This window comes from Hemitrygon akajei, chromosome 7 (assembly GCF_048418815.1).
Source record: "Hemitrygon akajei chromosome 7, sHemAka1.3, whole genome shotgun sequence".
NCBI classification, from domain to species: domain Eukaryota; kingdom Metazoa; phylum Chordata; class Chondrichthyes; order Myliobatiformes; family Dasyatidae; genus Hemitrygon; species Hemitrygon akajei.
The window spans coordinates 89,479,804-89,499,988 of NC_133130.1; the positions used below are offsets into that span (position 1 = coordinate 89,479,804).

The following is a 20,185-nucleotide window of genomic DNA, read 5'->3' on the forward strand; positions in this document are numbered from 1 at the left end:
GTAGTGGTTCTGCCTGTGTTAATCCTGGAGCCTGAGCAGATCCTGTTGTTGCAGTCCCTTCAGCAGACCCAGCAGAGGTATCACTTTGATCTGTGTATCTGTAGTGGTGTCGCCTATGTTAACCCTGGAGCCTGAGCAGATCCTGTTGTTGCAATCCCTTTACTAGACTCACTGGAGGCACCACTTCAGTTATGCTCAGTGACAACTCTTCTTCAGCAGCTGTAGAGCCACTTCATGCATCAATTCAAATTCAGAATCTTATCTCAATACTTCTTGGGTATCTTGTGAGTAGATGATTATCTCAACAATAAACCTTTCTGTATTTGTCATTCACTTTTACAAGTAAACTTTTGCAACTCTGCATCCTTAAGGTCATCATGGTGAGATCTGTGGACCAGGGTCCAAGGAAGTCCAGTAACAATTCGTGGGAGAACTGCACCACAGGAATAGTTCCTTCAGCCCACAATATTTTGACAACCTAATTAAGTTAAAGGCAACGAATCACTTCTGCCCACACTTAGTCAGCGCCCCTCCATTTCTGCTTATTTTGTGCTTATATAAGAACCTCTTAATCACCTTGATTGTATCTACCTCCATCACCACCTTTGGCAGTACATTTCAGGCACCACCACTCTCTGCATAAAACACACAGCTCCTTTGAACTTCCCCTCTCACCTTAAATGCATGCCCTCTGGTACTAGATAGTTCAAACTTGGGAAAAGACACTAGCAGTCTACCCTATCTATACCTCTCATTATTATCAGGTCTCCCCTCAGCCTCTGCCACTCCAGATTAAACAACCCTAGTTTGTCCAACCTTCCCTTATACCACACGTTGCCTCTGATCCCGGCAACATCCTGGTAAATCTTCCATAACTTCCACATTACTCCTATAATGGGGCGAAGAGAACTGAATGCAAAACTCCAGATGCGGCCTAACCAGAGTTGCAAAAAGCTGCAACAGAACTTCCTGACTTCTGAACTCACTGCCTTGGATAAGCATGCCATATGGCTTCTTAACCACCCTATCAACTTGTGAGGTTACTTCCAGGGCATTATGGACTTGGAACCCAAGATCCCTCTGTACATCAACACTAATGAAGGGTCCTGCCATTAACCATGTACTTCCCCTTTACATTTCAACTCTAATACCCTTCTGTACATAAACACCGTTAAAAGGTCTTGCCTTTACGTTTGATATCCCAAAGTACAACATCTCACTCTTGCCTGGATTGAATTCCTTCTGCCATTTTTCTGCAACAAATCTATGTCCTACTGTATTGTTTGACAACCTTATACACTAACCACAATGCCACTAATATATGTGTTACCTTCAAACTTCCCAACCCACTGATTGATGATTTCATCCAAATCTTACATTGCAGCAGATGTTCCGGCACAGATCCATAAAGAACACAACTAGTCATGGACCTTCAGGTAGAAGCACTCCACCTCTGTGCCAATTTAGAATCAAAATGGCCCAGGCACCATGGATTCAAAGCATCCCAATTTTCTGGATGAGCTTATTATGACGGACCAGAGTAGTCTGGAATTTGACAATCACTCCAGCTTACTACCTCTGGTTCTTCAGTCGTGGGCCTTCAAGTTCTTCCACTGGGATTCAGTGGAGGGGGAACGGCCCAAGACCTATTAGCAAACCCTTGACTCCCAGTGAATGCTCTTGGGTCCAAAGCTTACTTCTGTTTGAAAGCTCAAGTCCATGAAGTCTGCTCAGTGTCTTCTGCTTTGATTTACATTTGAGGTGTGAGAAATGTGTGATTCTGTTTAAGGATATACTTTGAGAGTCCTTTCATGTTAACACATTTCTGATAATTCTTACACAATGCAGTTAATGTATCTGTGGTATTCCAGTTAGCTTAGGTTGGCTTCGATGATAAATCTCATATACGCACTGAGTAACTTAAAATGTTCTGCGAGTCTCTTCCATGAAGATTTACTAAGTTTGCAAAGGAAGAATGAAATGAGATTGTAAATAAAATATCCATAACAAGAATGCAGAAAGAAAGATTAATGTGCATCTTGTCAACAATACTTAGAGACAAAGGATTAGTAATGGGATCAAAAGCCAAAATAAAATCCCTCAAACCCCGGAAATCTAAATGTAACTGTCTCAGAGACATGTTTCATTGAGATGTTTATTTTACATGTTTTTGTCACAAATTCATGATTATTTTATCATCTTAAAATATTTTATGTAAGGTTGTATTTAAGGACCACACTCTGGTCCTTAAATACAACCTTACATAAAAATAATCATGAATTTGTGACAAAAACATGTAAAATAAACATCTCAATGAAACATGTCTCTGAGACAGTTACAGTTACACTAAAATTTTTAAAAAAAGTATGTTGGAAAAACTCAGCAGGTCAAACAATCCTTCCATCTCTCCACCTTCTAACTTGGCTGAGTTTATCTGAAAACTCATCAGCTTGAAATATTAACTGTTTCTCTTTCCACAGATGCTGTTGCCTGAGCTGCTGAGTACTTCCAGCACTTTGTTTTTATGCTGAATGTGTTTATTGTTTTTTGAAGAATTGAATCCCACATCAAACACCAAGACGTATGGCAACTTAAAGAGTTTAACTTTTTTCCTTAATGACCTTCTTGATGCTATAACATTAGAACACACATGAACCAGCTAGCATACGCTACATCAGCAGCTCAAAATCTTTTACTTGCTTTGTTTCTGGCTTGGTGTATTATTCACCAAACCTCACTAATAACATTCCGAATATGCAGTACGATTGTGTTCATTGGCACACACGGTGGCTCACAAATACAGAGGGTAAGACACAGTGAGGAGAAGTTCAAGCAACACATGAATTGTTCCAAGATCAACACACTCATTGAATTCTGGGTACATATAAATCATGTGACATGGCATTGTTTCCAGGAAGTGTTAATACAAAATGTTACTTGAGTCTTTGGAGTAAGGTTGCTAAGGGTTATCGGGAGCTTTATAAGCTTTTATTATGTCCGATTTCACAGCAGGGCAGCAGTAACATGTCTTTTGCAGATGTGGTGTTTAAATTTGAAAATAGTTTGTAGTAGGTGTCTATAACTAGTCTAGGAGACATATTGGCTGACACTGGTTAACAGAAGTGCTCTTATCCCAACATATGGACTTTTTTTTTGTTCTGACTTTTAATTGTGTTTATTATAAAAATTCTGTATATTTTAATTTGTGAGGTTCTTGTGAATATGAAGCTATGTGCCTGTGATGCTCGAATCAGAATCAGGTTTATTATCACCAGCATGTGAGGTGAAGTATGTTAATTTGCTGAAAATAAGATTTTCATTGCATACATGCACTTGTGCATATGACAATAAACCCAACTTCAGCTTGGATCTACAACGTCCCTTATCATCAATGAAAACAAAATCTATCAAAATGTACATGCGTAAACATGGATGGATTCTTACTGTGGTTTAATTAAACAATCACATTACAACATTAACTAACAACCATAAACTAAAAAAGACTCCACCCAAAGACTCAGTGACGACACACACACTGACCTTACCTTGTCTGGCAACAATAAGGCTAGCCATGCAATCTGGTACGCTTGTTCCAGCTGCCAGGAACGTGATTCCCATTATAACATCAGGGATTCCAAGTGTGTACCCGATTATTGTGACCTAGACAACAGCACATTACTCTTAGTGGAAGAACACGAATCAGTCAGTAGAAAATCGACTTGTATCTGTTGAGCCACTTGTTACAGAGTAATCACATTGCAGTTCCACTGCTGGATTAGTTGTCCAGGATTTTGGACAAATAATCCAGAGGCACAGCACGTGGGGTATTTGCATTCAGTTCATTACATAAGACCGTAAGGCACACTTCAGGAGCAGAATCAAAAGAATAAAAGAAGAAAAAAAGAAACCCACTGTCAATAATACTAAACATGAAATTATCGGACTGTTGTAAAACCTCATCTATTCCATGCCCTTACCCAAAGCGCCAAAACCATTTTTAACACTTAATTTCTCTCTAAAATTCACTAGTGACCAAAAAAACCCATCAATTTCAATTTTAAATATATGGATGGTGAGCAATCATCCATCAAAACAAAGAATTCTATATACAGTAGGAGCAGGTGTGCAAATAAGATATCCATCTATTCTCAATGGCTTACCTTGAGATTGAGCTCCCTGGTTCTAAACTTACCAGCAAAAGAAAATAGCCTCTCAGCTTCTGCCCTCAGAATCCTGCATTTCTAAATGAAATCACCTCCCATTCTTTCCAAGTCTAATGAGTCCTAGACTTGCTCAATGTCAGTAGTTTGCAGTGAATCAGATGATGATTGAATTGAGGGTGTCGCAAAATCTCTGCATGGTGGAAACCATGTTACAGCTCTTTAGCAAACATTAACACTCACACTCTGAAAGGAAGCTTTGGAAGTGCCAAACAGACCAATTCAAGTTGAAGGCAAAAGGAAATTTGTTGAATGTGGAAAGCACAGTCTGTCAAAGAAGTCCTGGTCCTGCTGAATTCTTTTATCTGAATTATGGGATATGGGCATTGTTAGGATAACAGCTATTGCAAATCACCCTTTAAACTGATTACAGATGACAGGGAAGAAATGAGGACTTAGAAGAATCAGCAACTAGATCACCAAACCGATCAGATTAATTTTATGGCCTATTCTAGCTTCTTTTTCTTATTCACTCATGCCAAAGAGTTGGGAATTAACATTTTCTCTTGTTAGCTACAATTTATAACCTTCCATACTCAACCAAAACCTCTAAAAGCACAGAACTTCTGGAAGCTGGCAACTCCACCAAAGAGCTGGAGTGACTAATCATCATCTCCACACTAAAGGATTCTTTTCCCCAGCTTGCCCCAGAGTTGAGAGTTCCTTTCTTTTCGATCGGACGTGACATGGAGTTATTTGATATTAATACAGGAAGAGCTCCGATGCTGAAAGGTGAGAAACATCAAAAAGCTGCAGCATAGCAAAAATTTTGTCACAAGTGAAGCAAAAATCCCAATTCTAATGAGAAAAGAGTAGCCAACGTTGGCTACTCTTTTCTCATGGATGCTGCCTGGCCTGCTGAGTTCTTCCAGCGTTGTGTACGTATTCTTTGATCCGCAGCATCTGCAGTTGTATTTTTGTGTCCCAATTCTAATGATTTCCATTTGTAGTTGTTATTGCCAATGTTTTATTTAATGTACATTTAAAAAATATTCCAAGATCTGAAATATCAGTACAACTGCTCTTGGAAGCAGTGTCCATTTTCTTCAAGGTTTCCATTTTCCTTCAAGTCTTTGGTGACATTCCTAAAATCCCTCCCAGAACAATGACTTGTCATAAACCCTCGATTTGCAGGATACCTGGAGCTGGTAACAGAAGGTAACAAGATGCACATGGTACACTGTGCACTCCCTTCTCCTATTTCAGCCACATTGCTTGACTTGTGACTCAGACATTGTGGTAGAACACATTAAGTTAGCCAGTAGAAAATTGACTTGCTCTAAAGTCAATATGACCTTGCCAAAGAACAAGGATCAAGAATGTGAAAGTGAGAAGCTAAAATAATCTTACTAGGTTTTGGTTCTGATTTTCCCCAACAACTCCTGCAAACCCTGGAGGCTGTGTCAATGAGATCTCATTACAGACTTAACTAAATACTTCTTTTGTTAAGTCTCCCTTAACTAAATACTTCTCTTGATTATTTTAAAAAGGCCTCCATGCACATTCCCCAACTACTACCGCTAATTTCTCAAGGAAATCCGAACAACTTCCTACCCCAGAAGTCGTTATGCTTCCTTCACTGCCAGCTACTTTCACCACTCTGTGCAATAACATCCTTCCTGTGAGAAATGGAATGAGCTATGGAAGTACGTTATTATAAACAACAGCTTGCCCAACAAAATGAGGACCTGTTATGTCAATAAATTTGCTCATAAAAATATTTTTTGCTATGGTATACTTCAATAAAACATGAAAATATAAGACACTGGAAACTTTTTGGGGTGGGTACCAAAGTGGTTCTCCAGGATATTGCTTGGACTTAAGAATATGAATTATAAGGAGAGATTGGACAAACTTGGGCTGTTTTCTCTGGAGCATCAGAAGCTGGGGAGAGACTTGTCAGAAATACATAAAATTATGAAAAGTCACACATAGAGTAGATAGTTTTTTTTCCAAAATGTTTAGTATTAGAGGCTATGGTTTTAAAATAAGGGGGGAGATTTTGAAGGATATTTATGTGGAAAATTTTTATGCAGACAATGGTAGGTGAAGCTGTGATAGCAACATTTAAAGGGCATTTAGACAGACAATGAACTAGCAGGGAATTGAGAGATACGGACCATTGGCATCATGGTTGGGACAGCCATCATGGGCCAAGGGGCCTGCTCCTGTATTGTACTGCTCTGTGCTCTATGTATAATCTTCTGACAGGTGAATGTCACACAAGAAAGTGCATGAAATTTACAGAATGGAAGTCCAGGGTTATGAGCATCTCACAACTAGCTGAAGACTTGAATCTGTGGTACTTTGCTCTAAAGGATGGTGTAAGCTATTTCACGAGGTGAGCAAACAGCTAATTAGGAAAAGCAGAGGGTTCCTGGAAGACTGAGGGAGACTTTAAGAGTGCAATGAGATGGCTCTGAGCAACTGAACAAATGTTTACTTGACTGCATGTCATACCAGCGTCTTCTTGAAACGGGGAGCGTCCTGACACTAGGGCAGCCAATGGCGTGGCTGGTTCAAAATGTTTTAACATTAGCCTGTGACTATCATAAACTGTGAGGCAGCCAAAATGCTTCTGAACTAAAGTCACAAATAGCACGTTTGATTGATTGATTGTTGGGGGAAAGGAAAGTTAACATGTTCCCTTTTGACGAAACAGAATAGCTCTATTCTCATCAATTGTGTAGCCTAGCAGGTGTTTCAACCATGTAGTTATACACAACACAGTCTTGCAAAAGAAATTTCTGGCGAGGCACCTTGAAGCTTCCCTTTCTGATTTTGTACTGGCCTTTTCCTGGCTCATGGTGGGTAACCATAAACCGGCTTCTGGTGTTGGCTCAAGTGCCCACTCGCCACGTTTGAAGATGGACAGTGATTGCGGGCAGGCTACTAGCGGTGAGAGGTGACATCATCCCCACCCAAACTCTGCTCATCTAAATGCGGGTGCAGGTCAGCGCCCAGAGACAGGAACTCTAAATCCCCGGCAGTATCTTTCAAGAGTGCAGCAAAGGATGCATGGAAGCAGGCTGAGGCTGCCCACCTCTTCTGAAGCTGTCCCACTCACCTGAGGCTGGGTAATTCATAGCAGGCCTCAGACACAGGACATTCTGCCGGAAAACTTGAGCGACACACAAAATGTTGGAGGAAGTCAGCAGGGCAGGCAGAACCTGCTCCCTCCACCGAGGGACCGGCTGAGCTCCTCCAGCAGCTTGTGTGTGCGTTGCACGATGCAGGCCTGGTTTTGCCACGGGGACACAAGACCAAGAGTGACGGCCGTCACTCCAGCCACGAAAACATCAGGGGAAGCCCATTCCACCCCACCACTCACCATCCACACCATCACGTATGAGAAAACCGCAATCCACAGGGTAGCTGCCACGAAGGTGAACATGAAGTACTTCTCCCATCGAGGCTTGGCACAGTTCGGGATGGTGAAGTACATCAGGAAACACAGGGGCCACGCAATTACCCACTTTATCACATCCCACATTCCCCCTGCGGAGAGAGCAGAAGAAATAAAAGGCACACTGTCAGACATGGGAGGCTCCCACCAGGAGCAATTGCATTCTGATACAGGGGGCAGATGATGCATTTCAAGACCAGGGTCTGTAAGATGAGTGTGCTCCCTGTACTTTCTGGCTGGTAGAGGTGCTGACAAAGAAGCTGTTCAGTTACTACCGTAGATCCACTGCACACTGCAGTCAGGAAATAACACTGCCCCTAAAGCTCAGATTTCACCTGGTGAATGGGCATCGACCTGAAATAGTAACCATGCTCTCTCTTTACACAGATGCTGCCTTAGTGCTTCTGGCAGTTTCTCTTTATATTTTATCATTTACAGCACTTGTTCCACACCTCAGGGAAAGCCCATGAGGCTCAACGTGTGGAGATCTCCGAGCATATTACTGTCTGGTTTGGTTCAGCATCCTCTCGCAATATATGACAACTACAGTGGAAGACAGCAGAAAAGGTCATTGGCTGCAGTCTACCAAATCATAGCAGACACAAGCCACCCTACAAACCGGAAAGTTCTATAGGTTTATTAAAACACAAACTTCATGCCATCTTAGAAGTTCATTCCCCCAGGCAGTTAATCTGATTAACCATTCTAATTACCCCCCAGACCCATACTCCTCTATCTAATACCCCCATCACCACACTGCAGAAACTTTAAAACACTTTTTATAATGCTGTTTACATTGTAAATATGTGATGGTATTTATGTCTATATGTATCTATTTATTTATGCATATATATTCCATATGTCCTTTAATCTAACTTTATTACTATTTTAAAAATATGTATTTCTTATAGAATTGTTTATTCTTTATAATTGTTGAAAGTTGTTTTTGTTGCATGTTGCGCTCTGACCAACACACCGCAGCAAATTCCTAATCCACGTAACTCTTTATGGTGATCAAAATTGATATTTGTTGGGATTTACAGTAAAATGCTACAGGTGTCCCCCGCTTTACGAATGTTCACTTTATGCCACTTCGCTTTTACAAAAGACCTACGTTAGTAACCTGTTTTCACATTACAAAGAGGATTTTCACTTATATGAAAATTTGTCCCAAATAAATTAATGGTTCTTCGCTTTATGCCACTTTGGCTTAAGAAAGGTTTCATAGGAACGCTCTACCTTTGTAAAGGGGGGGGGGGGAAACACCTGTATTTCCCACTTTGCCAATTTCACACTTCTGCCTGTCAGCTGACCACAGATATGATGGTCAGGAAGCAATTCATAATGTGCCACACTGCCCATCAATTACCTGGAAGTGGACGGCAAGTGAAGCAGATGTACTGGACGCGGTTAGCATTTAAAACAAGACTATTTTGTAACACAGTTCCAAGCAGTTTTACCACCAGTTCCTCTGCAAACCCACTGAGTACGTTCCCAGGTTTAGTTTAAGAAAAAACACAAACGGCTGGAAGAACTCAGCAGGTCAGACAGAAGCTGTGGAGATACGGCTGATGTTTCTGGTCAAGACTGTACCAGGACTGAGAGTCCTGAGAGTAGGGGGGAGACGATAAGTATTCAGAAGTAAAATGGAGGTTGAGATAGAGGCTGATAGGGGAGGAGGGGATGAATAGTGCTCACTGGCCGCCTGCTCACTCTCACCTTTCAAGTCCCCTTGCATGAACATCCTCACGTAAGCCAGCTCCAACATAGCTGGTTCCACCCCGGGCAGCACACCACCGTTCCAATCACAGCTCACAAGTTGTCAGCCACAGAGCTGCTTTGATTGCCTCTTGCAAATGTCCATCTCTTCCTGACTAGACTCCACCCCTCCACCCAACCATTGTGCAGTGAACCCAACAGAATGGTGAAAAGTGAAACAAAGTGGGCAGTGTGCACATCTAGCAGCTGTGGAAAAGGTAGGTATGGACTGTCTAGGATCCTGCTCACTCTGACAGAATTAGAGTCTCAGCATCACAGAGAGATACAGCACAGATAAGATCTCCAGCTCCTTGACTTCACTGCGACCACCAACCTTTACACTAAGCCTACATTATTTCCATTTTAGTTTGTTTTCTCCATACTCTCATCAACTCCTCCCACACTCCAACCTCTCACCTGCACTCCAGGGCAATGGAGAGTGGTCAATTACCCTACCAACTGGGACATGGGGGAGGAAAAGAGCACTTGGAGGAAACTCATGCAATCCCAGGGAGAAAGTCCAGACTCCTCACAGACAGTGTCAAAGGTCGGGATTGAACTTGGCGTCCAGCGCAGAGAGGCAGTGGCTCTACTTGTTGTGCCACTGTCCTCCCCAGAAGTTAAACTGGGTCATAACTCGTACAGCACTCTGAGGTGGAGGGAGGAATGAAGCTGAGAGAATGGACTGAGAGACCAGGAGCTTTGGGGCGGTGTTGGGAAGACCCTGGAGGCACATTGGCAAATGGAATGAAAGTCAGATGTTGGCAGTTTTGGCTGAAATTTCAGGAGATCCGCAGAGTATCACCCTGTCTGACTGAGATGACGTGGGATTAGTAATGTTGAATGAAGTGTGATTTGGGTGTTGTAAAATAAACAGGCCCTTGGTAAAGGGACTGCAAACTCCTCTCCCTCCTGCTGCCCACTCACCAGGTAGGTGGAATGGCACGTACGGCCCATCGCCTTCCTCCTCCTCCTCTTCCTCTTCATCATTCTCATTGTTCTGGTTGTCCTCGTTCTCCACCTCTCTCTCATTGCTGGCCTCGGCCCTGTCCTCCTCCCTCCACTGCCCGCTCATGCTCCTCTCCGCCGAGCAGCTTGGCCCAGTTCCATTCTCGATGTTGTGCTTGCCGGGCATTTTGATGGAAACCTCGGCCTCGCCATTGGAAATGGCCTTGCTGCTGATCAGCCTTTGTCTCTGCAACACAGTGGACAGGAAAACAGCCATTTGTCCCGAGGATTCCAGCCAGGACTGATTTAGTTAAAGGTTCAGAAAGAGGAACTTTTAAAAGAAAGCCATCATTACTGGACAGGTAACCGGAAAGGTGCAAGACTGTATTGCTTTTTGACTTAATAAATGTCACATCAGCGCGGGCTTGGCAATCCGTTACTTCAATGGGTCACAGCCAAAGACTGGGTGGGGCTTGCCCTTGCAAATAATGGCGCTGCTCACCACACGAACTGACCACAATTTTATTGCTGACCTGCACTGGTTAACTTGATGTTAACATTTGCCACGACCACCTGAGATTGGCAGTGCCCAGGCAGGTTAAGGGCATTGGCTACTGCAGGCTGCACGTGAAGTACAGGCTTTACCAGCCCGGTTCCCCCACTTCAACAGTGGTTGCCCTTGATTTGCTTCTCTAACACTCAGTGACTGCAAATGAAGCCTGCTTTGGTCAAGAGGGAGAACCACGGCAACCCAGAGGTGGATGCTGAGGAAAAGACAGAGTAGTGTTTTATATGCATCATGTTATTACACAGTCCTTACCTCAGATAAATCATGTAAACACCGATAAGAGGCTAGATCTGCAATAAATTCTCATTGATTTAACACCCCAATCTGCTTTTGTCAACCTCGATCTAAAGCTCCTATATCTCCTGCCTGATAGTAGCAGCAGGAATCGAACAGGGCCTGGACAGTGAGGGTCACTGATGATGGATGCTGCCTTCTTGATGCAGTGCTCCCTGTAATTGTGCTCGGTGGTGGGGAGGGCTTTGCCTGTGATGGACTGGTCTGATTCTACCACTTTCTGAAGACTTCACCGTTCCTGGGCCTTGGCCATCTGACACACGACAGCTCCGTGCCGTTTGTCCATACTACCGGATAGCCGACCTGGCCCTCTTCCTCACAGAGACAATCAGGTGCCATGCTCACACCACTGAGTGGCCCACCTTCACTGCGACAATGGCAAGTGGTTGAGGAGTGCTATCCAATAGCAGATGGAGTCCTGAGACAGTGCAGTGGGGGTAGCAGGCAACCAGATTGTTTTTACAGCAAATACTCTTCATTGAAGCACTGAGCAAAGCCAGCTGCTTCTCTGAAGCGATAAAGGAAAACCGAGACTGATAACCCATGGGAAATCGTAGCTGCTGTGATAAGTGGAGTTCATCTTAGGAAAGGTCAGAGGTGTAATGACAGATGTGGACAAGGGCAAGTCTCACTTGACTTTACCTCAGAAACAGGCCTTCAGCCTAACAACTCCATGTTGATCTTCTTGCCCACCTGCACTAACTCCATGTTACAGGACTTTATTCATCTAAGCCTCATCTATATAAGTGTTTTTCTAAATGCCTCTTCAATGCAGTGATTGTCCCCTGCTCTACCACCTCCTCTAGCAGATTTCAACCACTCTTACCCCTCAGACCTCCTCAAGTTTCCTGCCTCTCAGTGTAAACCTGTGTTGTCCTGATTTTGCCACCCCATTTCTTGTGAAGATTATGAGTGACCGTAATTGGGAAATGGAACGAGTGAACACAATGGACTGAGAAGGCTTAAATTATCTTAAAGTTACTTCTGTCTGATCAGCAACTTCACTGCTCTGGGGTTCGGGTCTAAGGACTCACTTTGGTTCCGAACACTGTTGCTCACTGCATTGCTTACATGATTTGTATGTTTTTCCCTTTCTCTGTGCAGTGGGTTTTGGTCTTTATTTTATTTTTTTTAATTGGGTTCTTTTGGGTTTCCTGCTTTGTGGCTGCCTGTAAGCAGACAAATCTTAAGGCTGTACAATTTATACATTCTTTGATAATAAATGTATTTTGAACTTTGCTTCTGGGCACGTGCATGCACTTGGGTGTGGACCGTAATACATGCACAGACTAGGCAGGCAATGTCTTACCTGCGGCCAGGTAGAATCTTCGAACCTGAGTTTGTCCACCTGATACCTCCTGCAGCCGGCAGACTCATTTCCTGCATCACCACAGTGCAGGTACATCACTGGTTGTAAAACAGGTGCTATATAAATGCAAGCTTGTTTGGTTTTCTTTCAGTTACCTCATTGATAAGCATGCGGCTGGCCATGCTTAGCCTGGTTTTGGGTCCAAAGTGACTGGTCATCATGATCCTGAGACTGGCCTCTGAGAAAGACAGCTGGTGAGGGTATGCCGACAGCAGTTCGTCCACCATGAGCACAGAGGAGTTACGGGAGAAGTTGGCTGTAAAGGAAAGCCGCAAAGTGTTAACCCTTTCACCGGCATCACGCTCACCAGTGGAATGGCTGCCATTGCTCTTTAACTTCCCAAAGCTGTGTATATTTTCCCAAACTAGAGTCGCTTCGTAACCCTACACGATCTCCTACAGTTTGGACGTGGGCTGTCACAGCAGAAGGATTCTTCAATCATAGTGTCATAAGCTCTTCAGCCCATCTTGACTATTCCAACCAAGACACATATTTAAAGTAGTCCATTTGTCCATGCTTGGCCCATATAATTTAAAATCTTTCCCAGTCACACACCTGTCTATTATTGTACCTACCTCACCCATTTTCTCTGGCGCCTCATTCCACGCACGCTACCCTGTGTGTGAAAAAGTTGCTCCTCAGCTTCACCTTACACCTTTCCCCTCTCATCGTAAACCTCTGCCCTCTAACTTTTGATACTCCAACTTGGGGTAAAAAAAGCTGTGTGCATTCATCTTGTCAGTATCAGTCACATAGATCGTGAAGACTTTTCCCAGGGCAGAAATGGCTGGAAGTGTGTTAGTTTGTGGCTTTCACGAGAGTGGTGCATGAATACTTCAAACAAAAAGGTGGATAAAGCACTGAGAAGCCGAACAGATTGAACAGCAAGTTCAAGGAGCCAGTGGGAACCCAGACGATCCCAGCTGAAGGACCAGAGCAGCATCACAGCTGAGGCAGTCAACAGTTCTTGGACATCTATGTAACAGGGACTCAGGAAATCTTTTAAATTCAGTGAGTTGCAACATGACCACACTTCTCCCCATGGCCAAACATGCTGCTGCCTTGAGGTTTTGAACCGTCCTCCCTGCTCCTGCTGCCTTCCTTCCCATCCTCAGCAGTCACTTCTGCAACACGTCCTTCAACCTGAGCTGTGTGATGCAAACCTGCTGAAGATTGCCAAGGATTCTGAAGACAAGCTATTTACCCTGACTCCTACCTTTCTTCAGTAAGACCATAGTGGCATCACAGTTGCTGTTGTCATCCATTTCTGCATTACTTGTGTTCCCGTTGGCCATGTTCACAGATGGCTTCTTCCACTTGCTCTCAAAGAAGATCTGCATCGACGTGTTGAACCTGGGTCCAAGCAGTAATTAGCAAAAATTAGAGTATTTTTAAGGTAATTCTTTCACATTCAGTTTATACTACAAAAGCACATTTTTTTTTAACGGGTTCTTTTGGGTTTCTTTGTTTTGTAGCTGCCTGTAAGGAGACAAATCTCAAGGTTGTATAATACACACATATTTTGAAGTTTGAACATTAATTCAGGTTCTCATGGTAATTATGATGAAGCCCAGTACATACTTCGTTGCTATGGCACTTGTAGAGAGACAGGGGAAGACATATGAAGAACATTTCTTCTTCATAAGTTTTCAATTATATAATATGTTTATTATAGGCCAGGCTATTGTACAGGGTGTTTCTGTTCCAATCAATGCTGTCCTCCTTTCATCCGATTTCCCACATTCCTCCAATCTCAAACTGCTCCTCTAATAAATCGAGCCTGCCCCACATCCCAGTCCTTCACCCAGCCAATCGCTCCGAAGGCTCCACCTCGGAAAGAACAAAGCTCCCATCACGGGAAATCATGGAGTAGCAGTGGAAGTTGAACTAAGTACAGAATGGACCCAATAATGAGACTGATAAGCTTTTCACTTTGAGTTCTGATCCCTGATATCACCAGGTTATCTAGGTCATTTTATGGTAATTCTTCTATGATCTCTACCTTGCTGTCTCTTCCAACGTTTGCAATGTGCCAATCAGAGACAGTGGTTCACGTTGACGTGCAGCAAGCACGAGACGACATTCAGGCATGGGCAGGTAACATTCGTGTCACACAAGTCAAGGTAACGGCCACCTCCAATGGGGGACGGCTTTACCACCTATCAGTGTCATTCCCTCTCCAGCAGTATTCTGTGGTCACCAATCATCAGAGACATAACTGATTTAGGTAAATAAGCAATGCAGCTGCAACAACAGGCCAGAGATTGAACATTTTGCAATGAATGACTCATCTCACGTAACCCCTAAGCTTCACAACCATCTGCAAGTCATGAGTTTCTAGCAGAGTTAGAAAACTCTCCAGTTACCCTCTTGAGCATGGAACCAACTACTCTGGAGAAGCTGGACACCATCCAGGATAAAGCAGCCCACGTCATTGGCACCCCATCCACCACCTCATTCTCACTTGCTCCACATCAGCACACTGCAATTGCTGTGTGTGCCATCTGCAAAATGCACCACCCACCCAGGCTACTCTGTCATCAATCCTCAAACTTACGGCTTCCACCATCAGGAAGGAGGACAAAAGGAACATGGAAACACGGCCACCAGCAGGTTCACCTCCAAGTCACGCACCATCTTGTCTTGGAAATATATCCCTGTTTCTTCAGTATTGCTGATCCAAATCCCTGAACTCAATCCCCAACAGCACTATGGAAGCAACTCCGACAGACTGGTTGCCATGGTTCAAGAAGACGGCTCACCACAACCTTCCCAAGCACAGTTAGAAATAATAAATGACGGTCTTGCCAGTAATATCTCGATTTCAAAAGATGAATGAATTAAGAAACGACCCAACGATGGTTCTCATTTGTCATCAAGTATCCCCACCATCTGGTTCATGTCATCTTTTCCCAGCAGGAGGTACAGAAGACTGAAGAGCCACACCACCAGGTTCAAAAACAACAATTTCCTTTCAACCATTTGGTTCTTGAATCAACCAGCACAACCCTAACCACCACCTCCGTAGAGCAGCGCTATGCCAGCTTTGATTGCTTTGCACTGCAATGGACTTTGTTTCTCTTTGGCTCTAATTGTATCATTTCATGTAAAATGTGTGCATAATTTGTTTAATTTATGGTCTTCTTATGAATGCAGCTTGTATGATTTGAGTCTGTGATTGTGCTGCAAGTTTTTCATTACACGTGTGCATATGACAATAAACTCAAATTTGACTTCCTGCGCTCTTTCGATGATGAGTTGACTTTCAGGTAGGTTTTATAGTTCCAAAGTCATCCTGCATCCATTGGGAGCAAAAACCTGTACATGCATTAGAGGAGCTAATGATGATGAGGACATAGGGTTCCAATGATGTGTTGTCCATTGACTTGGGAGCTTGATGTCAATGTGTAAGCTAAGGGACAGGTGTCTGGATAAGATGGAGAACCTCTCACTCAGCAACCGGTATCAGCTTGCAAGAGGTGATGAACTAATGAATGGAAGGTTACAATGACTTACTGGCCACACACACAGGGCCAGCTGTATTCCAATGGACATGTCCAGCATCCCACAGAATAGGGAAAGAAATCCACTATACCACTGCTCGGTATTCTTTGGATACCGAGCACAGTTGTCCCCATTCCTATTTGCTACGTCACCCCACCCTTCAACCAATATTCCTCTATAAAAATAAGTGGAGTGACACCTGGTTAACTGAAGTTGTTCCTCGGAGTGGAGGACACGCCCAGTCTGATCCAGTCTTCCTGCTCTGCATCCGTTGTCTCTGCTCTTGTCTATGTTCTCATTCTCTAACTGCCCCCAGTCACTCAATGGAGACACAGGACAGCACCAGTGCTGAAATCTGGTGCAAGTCAGGTAGCGTCGGCTGTTGACTTCCTCTAGCACCTTGCCTTTTGTCCTGTTCATTCATGCCTTTGGTTGTTATCTTCATTGAGAGCCTTATCTCCATGGTGAACCCACTTTCCTCCTATGAGTCATCTTCCTTACCCACCCTTTGTGCAGCTTAACAAGTCCCTTTAGTCTCCTTCCCAGCTCTGACAAAGGGTCTTTGACCCAAAAAGTCAGCTCTACTTTTCTTCCCGTCGACCTTTTGCGTCCAGCTCTTTCAGAATCTATTTTTTTTTTTTTTGGAGTTAATACTCTTCAGAAACTGCAGGTACCTACAGCGCACAGTTAGCCCTTTGTTCTGATCTGTGGGTAGACATAGGACCCCTCTGAAGCAAGACTGGACTGAGGTTTTACGAATGGTTGCACAGTGCAAACTGCAGACATTTTTTTCTGAATATCATCACAGAGATTGAGGACTGACAGTCAGCAGTCACACCATGCAGACAACGAAAGGAGCAGAAACACAGTCAGTCACCACACGGTGTCATCGGTCTGACAGGGCCTCATACAGTGTAGCTGCTTTTAGCTCATTAATGAAACCCTGTCTCAGTCTTCAGGGTCCCACCACAAATACCGTACACCTTCACCTAACAACCATCTCAAACTTCCCACAAACGTGAGGTGAAATATAAAACTGGGGACACGATACAGAACCGAGTATAACATCACAGTTCGACACCACACACATTTCCACTCAGCATATCACACTGGAGAGGGTGCAGAGGAGATTTACTCAGCTGGAAAGTTGTCAGCTGAAGGAATAAGATCGATAAACTGTGGATAATCTCTTTGGGAAAAGAAGCTGAATGGGGTCTTAAATGTATACAATTATGAGGAGTCCAGAAAGGATAATAATGAGAACCCTACATTGGGGTCAAAATCCAAAGTGACTTCGAGGGGAGGGGAGGAAAGCATTATTTTTTGTGCTCACGGGGGCAGTGGGGTCCAGAGCTCACTGACTGAGAGGATGTTGGGAGTTAGAAACCCTCGACAGACTTGGAAACTAGCTGGATGTGTACTTGCAGATGTGTGACCGGTAGAACTGTAGACCTAGTGTGGAACGTGGGTTCAGGCTAGGCGGGCTTGTTTTGAACAGCAGAGAAATGTTAGGCTGAATGGTTGTTCTCTGTGTCAAGCATTTCTTGTGAAACATTACTTTCTTGTCATCTGAAAAATGACAGCAGGCCTTTGAAACCGCACCTTGTGTAGTGCTTCAGTGGTCCCACCACTGTAAGTGACCCCACAGTAGTTGTGAGTGCCCAGTGTTTCTTTCTCTCCATGGATACTTCTTCTGGGAATATAAGAGGAGTCATCTCTGCTCTGTACGTGGCTCCTATCTTTGAACTGGCTTTTGTCTCTGCCAAAGCCAGCTGTGTGGGCAACTTGAGCCTATGTGCTTCTCTGGAACCCAATGGGTTATCAGGGGGCTGATCAGTTCTGCCAGTTTGGAGCCTGGAGAAAGTGCTGTGGCTGAATTTCATGGGTCAATCATCCAACAGGCATGTACCTGCTGGTATTGTTCTTCTGCCTGCCAGTCTGTCTCCAGTGAGCATGGAGGATCCACAGCATTGTTTCAACACAGGAGGCCGTTCAGTCGATCCTATTCAGCTGATCTGTTCTTCCACGTGGATTTTAGCATTCAAGGACATAACTTATAGGCATCTGTTAGTCTCAAGAGACCATGGATTTGTGCCTTGGAAAGTTTCCAGGGCGCAGGCCTAGGCAGGGTTGTATGGAAGACCGGCAGTTGCCCATGCTGCAAGTCTCCCCTCTCCACACCACCGATGTTGTCCAAGGAAAGGGCAAGGGCCGATACGGCTTGGCACCAGTGTTGTCGCAGAGCAATGTGTGGTTAAGTGCCTTGTTCAAGGACACAACACGCTGCCTCAGCTGAGGCTCGAACTAGCGACCTTCAGATCACTAGACCAACGTCTTAACCACTTGGCCACGCACCAACACAAAGGACATAACTGCACTCCCCTAAAACACCCATTGAGGGTGGCACAGTGTCCTAGCGGTTAGGGTAATTGCTCTACAGAGCCAGCTGTAAGATCAGGGTTTGATTTCCACTACTGTCTATGAGGAATTTGTACATTCTCCCCGTCACTGTGTGGGTTTCCTCTGCATTCTACAGTTTCTTCCCAAATTCCAAAGAGTTATGAGTTGTGGGCATGTTGGCTCTGGTAATGTGGCATCACTTGTGGGCTGCCCAGCACAACCTTGCCAATCTAATTTGACCCAAATGACTCATTTGACTGTATGTTTCAATGTTTTGCTGTGCATGTGACAAATAAAGCTCATCTTTATCTTTATCACTGAGTGAGCCGAGAATGGGAATCAAACTGGGTCAGTCGTTACAACCACATGCTTGGATGCAGACTGTCAATCTCCTTGCTGCCCTGTTCAAGGGTTGAAGATAAAGATATGTTCATTATTTAACGGGCAGTTTCTATCACCAAGTTCCAGAGAACATTAAAAATTAATGAGTCCTTACTTCATAATCAGGATGTAGACTGCATACATTAGTATCAAGATCAGAGATTCCCACCTGAGGAGGAAAGTGATACAAATCCTAGGATTAGTTCATTGACAAGCAAAAGAAAACCTGCAGATGCCGGAAACCCAAGCGAAAAACACACACACACACACTCACACTCACTCACTCTTCCAGGAACTTAGAAGCCAGGCAGCATCTATGGAAAAGAATCTAGTTGGAACTTGGCTCGAAACGTCGACTAAACTCCTTTCCCTGGATGCTGCCTGGCCTTCTGAGTTCCTCCAGCATTTTGTGTGATCCTAGCTCATTGACATGCATTGCATTACAGACCACACAGACAGTATTCCTCGGTTGTACATGACCACCACACGTATCGGATGGGGAAAGAAGCAAAAGCTGGTGATGGCGCCAAAGTAAAGGGGATGTGTTAACTGAGAAGGTGCTGTACTGACAGACTGGGTGGATGAAGTGTGAGTGAATGTATGAACAGGGGACGTTTCTCAGAGCAAACGTGAAGTGTTGGTGAACAGTGTGTAGTGGGAAGCTGGTGTACAGAGAGTGAGTGTAGAGTATTGATGGAGAGGGTGCAAAGAAAACATATGGCTTGCTTTCCTTCACAGGTCAGGACACAATATAAAAGTTGTGATGTTACATTGCAACTTACAAATCACTCGTTGGGCCACACTTGGAGTGCTTAGTTATTTTGTTTAGAGATACAGTGCGGAATAGGCTCTTCCGGCCCTTCAAACTATGCCCGTAACCCCCAATTTAACCCTGGCCTAATCAAGGGAACATTTACAATAACCAATTATCATACTAATCGGTACGTCTTTGGACTGAAGAGGAAAGCAGAGGACCCAGAGCAAACCCACACATTCCATAGGGAGGATGTGCAGACTTCTTACAGGTGACATTGGAACTGAACTCTGAACTCTGACGTCCCGAGCTGTAATTGCATCGTGCCAACTACTACTCCACCGTGGCCCCTTGTTGTGTGCGGTTTTGGGCTAGGGGGATGCGTGACTGTGCTGGAGAAGATGCAATAGAGGTTCGTCAGAATTGGCCAGTTATCGGGATAGGTGGTGTAGGCTGGGCTTGTTTTCTCGAGATTGAGGAAGGCTGAGAGGTGACCTGACAGAGGTAATTAATATTATAAGAATAATAGACAGCTTTCATAATCAGAATCTATCTGCCATGGCAGGGATATCAAAATCAAGAG

At 44.0% G+C, this 20,185-nt stretch overlaps 2 protein-coding genes across 2 annotated transcripts in view; one reads left to right on the forward strand and one right to left on the reverse strand.

Moving 5' to 3' along the window:
* LOC140730657 (uncharacterized) overlaps window positions 1-20,185 on the forward strand; it is a 45,416-nt gene that overhangs the window by 21,369 nt on the left and 3,862 nt on the right. The gene's annotated exons all lie outside the window — the stretch shown is intronic.
* slc24a3 (solute carrier family 24 member 3) overlaps window positions 1-20,185 on the reverse strand; it is a 340,988-nt gene that overhangs the window by 12,363 nt on the left and 308,440 nt on the right. The window contains exons 9-14 of the mRNA XM_073051404.1: window positions 18,964-19,017; window positions 13,780-13,916; window positions 12,659-12,819; window positions 10,312-10,579; window positions 7,552-7,718; window positions 3,546-3,660 (exon numbers count right to left, since the gene is read on the reverse strand). Coding sequence (XP_072907505.1) covers window positions 3,546-3,660; window positions 7,552-7,718; window positions 10,312-10,579; window positions 12,659-12,819; window positions 13,780-13,916; window positions 18,964-19,017 — 902 coding nt within the window. The remainder of the gene's footprint in view (window positions 1-3,545; window positions 3,661-7,551; window positions 7,719-10,311; window positions 10,580-12,658; window positions 12,820-13,779; window positions 13,917-18,963; window positions 19,018-20,185) is intronic.